Here is a 9914-nt window from a genome sequence, read left to right as displayed (position 1 = left end):
CACCCCCCATACTGCTTTTATTTATTTACTTCTGCTCTTTTGCACACCAGTATCTTCTCTTGCACATGATCATCTGATGATTTATCACTCCAGTGTTAATCTGCTAAATTGTAATATTCGATTATTGCCTACCTCATGCCTTTTGCACACATGTATATAGATTCTCTTTTTTTCTACCATGTTATTGACTTGTTTATTGTTTACTCCATGTGTAACTCTGTGTTGTCTGTTCACACTGCTATGCTTTATCCTGGCCAGGTCGCAGTTGCAAATGAGAACTTGTTCTCAACTAGCCTACCTGGTTAAATAAAGGTGAAATAAAATAAATAAAATAAAAATATCTCTAGATGGGCTGTAGTGTGATCACAGCTGAGCTCCGTAAACTGTTATGGTGATGGGTTGCTGTGAAATGGACAATAAAGCGTGACGCACTGCTGAGATGAGAATCCGATCAAACAAACCATCCTGGTGATAAGATAGAGAGGTTTTTACACTCCTATACTGGGGGATAGGCTTATAGTTGCTTTAGAAACCTCAGTGTAACTTAGGAGACCCCAGTGTATGAGACTGGTTAATCAAGTGAAGGGGCTGCAGATCTGCCTAAATCAAATCACATTTTATTTGTCACATGCGCAATACAACAGGTGTAACCTTTACAGTTAAGTGTGTGCATGCCTGTGTCCGTGTCCGTTGGTGTGCATTAAAAGCTTGCGTGTCGGGGTTGGTGTGGAAGCATCGGCCTCCCCCACTGAGCATGGACCAAACAATCTGCTCTTTTTGCTTATTCTTTTTTTCCCTTCCCTCTTTCATTTGGGATTGGATGGATTGGCAGATTGGCACTCCAAAGCTGCTTAGAGCATGGCCCCACTGGGAGAGAGAGAGACGGAGGAGGAGTGGACGGGGATAGATAGAGAAGGAGGAGGAGTGGACGGGGATAGATAGAGACGGGAGGAGGAGTGGACGGGGGATAGATAGAGAAGGAGGAGGAGTGGACGGGGATAGATAGAGACGGGAGGAGAGTGGACGGGGGTAGATAGAGACGGGGGAGGAGTGGACGGGATAGATAGAGACGGGAGGGAGGAGTGGACGGGGATAGATAGAGACGGGAGGAGGAGTGGACGGGGATAGATAGAGACGGAGAGGAGTGGGACGGGGATAGATAGAGAAGGAGGAGGAGTGGACGGGATAGAAGAGAAGGAGGAGAGTGGACGGGGATAGATAGAGACAGGAGGAGGAGTGGACGGGGATAGAGTAGAGACGGGAGGAGAGTGGACGGGGATAGATAGAGACGGAGGAGGAGTGGACGGGGATAGATAGAGAGGAGGAGGAGTGGACGGGATAGATAGAGACGGAGGAGGAGGACGGGATAGATAGAGACGGGGAGGAGTGGACGGGGATAGATAGAGACGGGAGGAGGAGTGGACGGGGGATAGATAGAGAAGGAGGAGGAGTGGACGGGGGATAGATAGAGACGGAGGAGGAGTGGACGGGGGATAGATAGAGACGGAGTGGACGGGGATAGATAGAGACGGGAGGAGGAGTGGACGGGGGATAGATAGAGACGGGAGAGGAGTGGACGGGGATAGATAGAGACGGAGGAGGAGTGGACGGGGGATAGATAGAGACGGGAGGAGGAGTGGACGGGGTATGATAGAGACGGGAGGAGGAGTGGACGGGGGATAGATAGAGACGGGAGGAGGAGTGCACGGGGGATAGATAGAGACGGGAGGAGGAGGGACGGGATAGATAGAGAACGGGAGGAGGATGACGGGGGATAGATAGAGAAGGAGGAGGAGTGGACGGGGGATAGATAGAGAAGGGATCTGTGTCATTAAAGGATTAACTAAATGATTTAGGGATATTCTGGGATAAGTCTAATGTTGGCATGAGCCCTCCACATCTGTTTCACCAGGGCTTAGTTGTGGTGTTGTGCTATGTTTGTTTCCTAAACAAACCACAACATGGATACCACGAAAAAGACTAACATTTTGTGTTGAACTAGAATTAATTAATGAGTTAATTGGTTACAGCATGGCCAAATCAAACTGCCTGTTTTGGTCACAAAGGGCTAGTGACCAAAACCAAAACGTGAAACTAATGCCCCATGTATAGAGTCACCTCATATTCTGTGCATATACTGGTGTTTACTCACTGTGTATGTATGTACTGGATTCTCAACATAGCTCATCCTAACATACCTTCTATTGTACATATCATTCTCTTTTCCAGATTCTATACTGTCTATCACACCATGTATATATTCTGGATTCTGACACATTCTATACTGTCTATACATACCGTGTATTTATATTCTGGATTCGACACATTCTATACTGTCTATACATACCGTGTATTTATATTCTGGATTCTGACACATTCTATACTGTCTATACATACCGTGTATTTATATTCTGGATTCTGACACATTCTATACTGTCTATACATACCGTGTATTTATATTCTGGATTCTGACACTTTCTATACTGTCTACACATACCGTGTATTTATATTCTGGATTCTGACACATTCTCACTCTAATAATATGGATTGTTTATTTCTGTTTAGATTTTATTTATTTGTATTTTCAAGACATTCTATTGCACTGTTTGAGCTAGTAACATAAGCATTTTGCTCACTTGCTATAACACCTGCCAATCTGAGTACATGACAATAAACTTTGATTTGATTGGATGGACCTGTTCAAGCCACTTGTTTTTATAGGTCAGTGTGTAAAGGCTCCTAAAAAACGTGCTATGTGGCTAAAGTACGGGTTTAGTAACTAAGGCGGTTTTCAAAACCAGAGAATAAATAAGGAATGTACAGTATACTAGTGAATGGCTTTCAAGCTCTACTAAACTATACTGAACAACAATATATAGCAATATGTAAAGGTTAGTCCCATGTTTCCTGAGCTGAAATAAAGATCCCAGAAATGTTCCATACGCACAAAAAGCTTATTTCTGTCACGTTCTGACCTTAGTTTCTTTGTATGTCTTTATTTTAGTTTGGTCAGGGCGTGTTGGGCTGTTGGCATTCTATGTTGTTTTTCTATGTTTTGTTCTGTTGGTAGATTTCTATGTGTTGGGCCTAGTATGGTTCTCAATCAGAGTCGTTTTCTCTGATTGGGAGCCATATTTAGGTAGCCTGTTTTTCATTGTGTTTTGTGGGTGATTATTTTCTGTTCTGTGTTTTGTTTCACCGTACAGGAGTGTTCGTTTGTCGTTTTATTGTTTTTGTTCAGTGTTCATTATTRGTATTAAAACAATATGGACACTTACCACGCTGCGCATTGGTCCTCCTCTTCTTCCAAACACGACAAGCGTTACAATTTCTCTCAGATGTTGTGCACAAATTTGTTTACATCCCTGTTAGTGAGCAGTTCTCCTTTGCTAAGATAATCCATCCACCTGACAGTTGTGGAATATCAAGAAGCTGATTAAACAAGATGATCATTACACAGGGGAACCTTATGCTGGGACAATAAAAGGCCACTCTAAAATCAGCTATTTTGTCACACACACAATGCCACAGATGTCTCAAGTTTTGAGGGAGCGTGCAATAGGCATGCTGACTGCAGGAATGTCCACCAGAGCTGTTGCCAGATAATTGAATGTTTATTTCTCTACCATAAGCCACCTCAAACATTGTTTTGGAGAATTTGGCAGTACGTCCAACCCGGCCTCACAACCACAGACCACGTGTGTGGCATTGTGTGAGCAAGTGGTTTGCTGATGTCAACGTTGTGAACAGAGTGCCCCATGGTGGGGTTATGATATGGGCAGGCATAAGCAACCGACAACAACCAAATAGCATTTTTTATCGATGGCAATTTGAACGCACAGAGATAACATGACGAGATCCTGAGGCCCATTGTTGTGCCATTTATCTGCAGCCAACACCAAGTTTCAGCATGAAACTGTCACGGCCGTCGTAGGGAGGAGACCAAGGCGCAGCGTGATAAGCGTACATTCTTCTTTATTTAAAGAATGAACACTGAACAAAATGAACAAAATAACAAAACAAACCATGAAGCTAATATGGCTAGTGCAGACAGGCAACTAAACATAGAATAAGAACCCACAAAACCAAAAGGGAAAATGGCAACCTAAATATGATCCCCAATCAGAGACAACGATAAACAGCTGCCTCTGATTGGGAACCAATTCAGGCCACCATAGACATACATATACCTAGACTCACAAAACCCCTAGACATACAAAAYATCCTAGACAATACAAAACAAGCATACCCACCCTCGTCACACCCTGACCTAACCAAAATAATAAAGAAAACAGAGATAACTAAGGTCAGGACGTGACAGAAACATATAGTGGGGCGGCAGGTAGCCTAGTGGTTAGAGCGTTGGGCCAGTAACCAAAAGGTTGATAGATCAAATCCCCGAGCTGACAAGGGAAAAAATKTGTAATTCTGCCCATGAACAAGGCAGTTAACCCARTGTTCCTAGGCCATGATTGTAAATAAGAATTTGTTATTAACTGACTTGCCTAGGAAAATAAAATCAAAAATAATGTGAAAGGATCTGTACACAATTCCTGGAAGCTGAAAATGTCCTAGTTCTTCCATGGCCTGCATACTCACCAGACATGTCACCCATTGAGCATGTTTGGGATGCTCTYGATCAACATGTACAACAGCATGTTCCAGCAACTTTGCACAGCCATTAAAGAGGAGTGGGACCACAATCAACAGCCTGATCAACTCTATGCAAAGGAGATGTGTCATGCTGCATGAGGGAAATGGTGGTCACACCAGATACTGACTGGTTTTCTGACCCACACCCCTATATATTTTTTTAAGGTATCTTTGACCAAGTCTATATTCCCAGTCATGCGAAATCCATAGATTAGGGCCTAATTAATGTATTTTAATTGACGGATTTCCCTATATGAACTGTAACTCAGTAAAATCTTTGAAATGGTTGCATGTTGCATTTATATTTTGTTTCAGTATGTAATTKATGTTAATGCTATTAGCATTTGGCATAATGGACAGAGGTTTTTAACAGTATAGTGGGTCATCCACACGTGTGTGTTTAAGAGTAAGAGTGTGTGCCCATAGATTTCAGACAGCCTGTAATGACGGCCTTTTAGGTGAATCTGGAGGGCACGCAATTCAAATAAATAATCATAAAAATTATGGACATTAAACATTTAGGTACATATAAGTGTCTTATATCAGTTGAAAGCTTAAATTCTTTTTAATCTAACTGCACTGTCCGATTTACAGTAGCTATTACAGAGAAAACATGCCATGCGATTGTTTGAGGACGGCGCCCCACATCAAAATATTTTTCCACCGGCACAGGTTTCATAAATTTACAAATAGCGATTAAATATTCACTTACTTTTTGAAAATATTCCTCTGATTTGTCATCCAAAGGMTCCCAGCTATAACATGTGTTGTTGTTTTGTTTGATCAAATCCTTCTTTACATCCCAAAAAGTATGTTTAGTTGGCGCCATCGATTTGAGTAATCCACTCGTTCAACATGCAGAGAAAGGAATCCAAAAATCTACCCCTAAATTTTGTTTCAACAAGTCCAAATAAGTTTCTATTTACTCCTCAGATACCCTAAAATGTAATCAAACTATAATATTTCTRACGGAAAGAAGTATGTTCAATAGGAAACCYATTTTAGCAGGTGCGTCCTGTCTTCATGGCGCACGCGAACACGAATTTCCAAGGCTGTGTCCCTGTGCCAAAACTGATATTTCTTATTTGTTTTTTAAATTACAAGCCTGGAACCTTGAACATAGACTACTGACACCCTGTGGAAGCCATAGGAATTGCATCCAGGGAGCTAATTTTCTAAATGACCTTATACTTGCCATTCTAAGAGGATGGTCTCTCAAAAAAAATCTGGTTGGTTTTTCTTTGGATTTTCTACTATCATATCTATTGTGTTATATTCTCCTACATTATTTTAACATTTCTACAAACTTCAAAGTGTTTTCTTTCCAATGGTACCAATTATATGCATATCCTGGCTTCAAGGCATGAGCAACAGGCAGTTTACTTTGGGCATGTCATTCAGGCGGATATTTAGAAAAAAGGTGCCTAGCCCTAAGAATTAGGGTATCAATGAAACTTTCAGTTGGATTGATTTCGGACTGAACATATCATGAAAGGAACTTAACTGATGTCGCACCTCTGGCCCCTCCCAGGAGTGAGCATCTCGGCCAATCAGGAGGACGAGACGGACCTGGAGACGTTCCAGATGGAGATAGACAAGGAGAGCAGGAAGTGTCTGTTCCGGACTAATGAGGGGAAATACTGGGCCCTTGTGGCCCATGGAGGCATCCAGACTACAGCCACGGAGAGGTAACCCTAACCCTAGCTCCAGCTGCAACCCTAACCCTAGCTCCAGCTGCAACCCAAACCCTAGCTCCAGACGCAACCCTAACCCTAGCTCCAGCTGCAACCCTAACCCTAGCTCCAGCTGCAACCCAAACCCTAGCTCAGACGAACTCACCCTAGCTCCAGCTGCAGAACCTAACATAGCTCCAGCTCCAGCTGCAACCCAAACCCTAGCTCACAGACTAAACCCTACCCACCCTAGCTCAGCTGCAATCTAACCCTATAATCCAGCTGCCAACCCTAAACTCTATCTTCATGCAACCACCAACTCTAGCTCAGGACTCAACCACCAACTGTCTAGCCTCAGCCTAAACCCTAACCGCTCTAGCTCACGCTTCAACCCCTAGCTCAGACTCTAACCTAACCTAGCTCCAGACTCAACACTAAACCCTTAGCTCCAGACTCACCCTAACCCTATCTCCTGACACAACCCTAACCCTATTTCCTGAACTTCAACCCTAACCCTAGCTCCAGTACTCAACCCTAACCCTAGCTCAGACTCAACCCTAACCCTATCTCCTGATCAACCCCTAACCTCATCATCTGACTCAACCCTAAACCTAGGCACCAGACTCAACCTACCCTAGCACCAGACTCAACCTAACCCTAGCACCAGACTCAACCTAACCCTAGCTCCAGCCTTCACCCTAACCCTAGCACCAGACTCAACCCTAACCCTATCTCCTGATCAACGCTAACCCTATCTCCTGATCAACCTAACCTAGCTCCAGACTCAACCCTAACCCTAGCTCCACGACTCAACCCTAACCCTAGCGACCAGACTTCAAACCCTAAACCCTAGCTTCAGCTGCAACCCTAAACCCTAGTCCAGACTCAATCCTAACCTAGCTCCAGACTCAACCCTAAACCCTACACAGACTCACACCCTACACCATACACAGACTAACCTACTACCTGACTCTGACCTCAACCCTACTATCTCCAGGTTGCAACCCAACTCTAACTCCAGATCACCTAACTCTATCTCCAGTGCAAACCCCAACTCTACGCTCCAGACTCAACCCTACCCTAGTCCTGATCAACCCTAACCTATCTCCACGCCTCAACCCTAACCCTAGCACCAGATCAACCTAACACCTAGCACCCAGCCACAACCGAACCCCCTTCTCCAGCCACAATCCTAACCCCCTCTCCAACCACAACCCTAACACCCCTCTCCAGTCCACAACCCTAACCCAAACTCCCCCTCTCCAAGCCACCCAAATCCTAACCCCACTCCCAACCAAACCTAACCCCCTCTCCAATCACAATCCTAACCCCTTCCAACCACAACCTAACGCCCCTTCTCACCAAAACCCTAACCGCCTCTCCATACAATCCTAACCCCCTCTCCAACTACAACCTAACCCCTCTCCAATCACAATCCTAACCCCTCTCAAGCCACACAATCACTAACCCCCCTCTCCCAACCACAACCCCTAACCCCCTCTCCAATCACAATCCTAACCCCCTCTAATTACATCCTAACCCCCTCTCCAACCACCAATCCTAAACTCCCTCTCCACCCAAACCTAACCCCTCTCCAGATCACAATCCTAACGCCCCTCTCCAAACACAACCCTAACCCCTCCAACCACAACCCTAACTCTCCAACCAACAACCCTAACCCCTCTCCAATCACAATCCACTAACCCCTCTCCAACCACAACCCTAACCCCTCTCTTCAATCACAATCCTAACCCTCTCCCACCACAACCCTAACCCCCTCTCCAATACAATCACTAACCCCCTCTCCAACGCCAATACCTAACCCCCTTCCAACACAACCCTACCCCTCTCACAACCACAACCCTAACCCTCTAAACCACAACCTAAACCCTCCTCTCACCAACAATCCTAACCCCTCTCCAACCACAAACCTAACGCCCTCTCCAACCACAACCTAACCCCTCTCCAACCACAACCCTAACCCCCTCCTCCAATCACAACCCAGACCCTCGTCCAATCACAACCCTATCCACCCCCCAACCCTCTCCAGCACAATTACAACCCCTCTCCAACAAATCTAACCCCTCTCCTCAGCACAACCTTAACCTTTTTTCTCCAGGTCTGCCAACACAATGTTTGCAGTGGAGTGGATGGGCCGCAGGGTGGCACTAAGAGCCAGTAACGGGAAATACATCTGCGCCAAGAAGAACGGCCAACTAGCAGCCGTCAGCGACACCGTAGGTCAGTGTGTGTGTTTGTGTGTGTGTGTGTGTGAAAGTGGTTGAGTGGGTTCCATGCTTCTTATATTCTTTAAACCTAAGATCCCTATCCATAATTTCTACCTCTTTTTCCCTCCTCCTTCCCTCTCGTTCCCCTCTTTCTCCTCCCTGATCAGGTGAGGATGAGAAGTTGGTTCTGAAGCTGATAAACCGCCCCATGCTGATCCTGCGAGGGGAGAATGGCTTCATCTGCCACCATAAGAACTCCAACACGCTGGATGCCAACAGATCAGTCTATGACATCTTCACACTGCACTTCAGTGACGGGGCCTACCACATCAAAGGTGAGGTTATGATATACACATTATAGCTTACTGCATAGAATTCAATGTGTTTTCTTTCTATAAATAATGAAGAATTTCCGTGCAACTTCAAATTTTTWATCTATTGTTTTCTGCTTTAATCTGTCTTGATGTGTAAAGGCCTTTCGTATAGTGCTGCCAGTTCAATGTTGTCTCTCTCTCTCTCGCCCCCTGTAGGTGAGGGAGGGAGGTTCTGGTATGTGAACAGCAGTGGTCTGGTGTGTTCAGACGGAGAGACACCAGATGACTTCTCTTTTGAGTTCCTGGAGCACGGACGCATCTCCATCCGAGACAAGAACGGCAGATACCTGCGAGGCCAGGGGGGAACGCTGAAGGGAGATGGGGCTACCCCGGACAGCTCTGCCCTCTGGGAGTACTGATCCAGGACTATATGGGGACCACTCTCCTACCCTGCTGGATGTAGAGGTTACCCCCAAGTACAGCTCAAGGATCAGATTGGGGCAGATTACCACATTACCCTAACCCCAATGTCCTAAGCTTAATGAATAGATTGGTACCAGTAGTTAGTGGCAACTTCTGCCCTCTCCCATACGGCCCTTTCTGGCCCTGTCTCACACCACTCAACCTACTCCTGGCATTCCAGCCACAGGAGAGGGCACAAAGAGGTAACAATGACTATTTTCATAGGGGAGGCGGGGAAGGCAGAAGAGGGAGTAAGGGGTTCCATGTTTTCAGTTAAGAAAGAGGGGATGTTTGGTGGAGTCAACACTGTTCAGTGACTCAACGCCACAGTCCAAACATAGTTYTGCATTATAGGCCTATGAGCATTTTACTATGTGTTTTTTAATCAACATGTTACTAGTYAAAGTCAAGGTTCAGGGTAACTATCATACTCACACACAGAGGCGTAGTCATGGCTTGGGTTTTCATTTTGCAACATTGTTTTGGCTACAACACTATTCATGATACGGCAGAAATTAAACTACTAATATTTTCATTGTCCACACAGAGGAGCAAAAATGGCTTAGGTTTCCCATTTTGAAGTT

The 9914-nt window shown here is 45.1% G+C and overlaps 1 protein-coding gene across 1 annotated transcript in view; it reads left to right on the top strand.

Moving 5' to 3' along the window:
- LOC111978611 (fascin-2-like) overlaps positions 1–9528 on the top strand; it is a 24402-nt gene extending 14874 nt beyond the window's left edge. Inside the window, exons 3-6 of the mRNA XM_024008760.2 lie at positions 6185–6341; positions 8446–8567; positions 8722–8889; positions 9085–9528. Coding sequence (XP_023864528.1) covers positions 6185–6341; positions 8446–8567; positions 8722–8889; positions 9085–9287 — 650 coding nt within the window. The 3' untranslated portion in view covers positions 9288–9528. The remainder of the gene's footprint in view (positions 1–6184; positions 6342–8445; positions 8568–8721; positions 8890–9084) is intronic.
- The last annotated feature ends 386 nt before the right edge of the window (positions 9529–9914 follow it).

This window comes from Salvelinus sp. IW2-2015, linkage group LG18 (genome assembly GCF_002910315.2).
Source record: "Salvelinus sp. IW2-2015 linkage group LG18, ASM291031v2, whole genome shotgun sequence".
NCBI classification, from domain to species: Eukaryota; Metazoa; Chordata; class Actinopteri; order Salmoniformes; family Salmonidae; genus Salvelinus; species Salvelinus sp. IW2-2015.
Note: the sequence above shows the minus strand (reverse complement) of the source record. Positions and strands in the feature narration are given on the sequence as shown.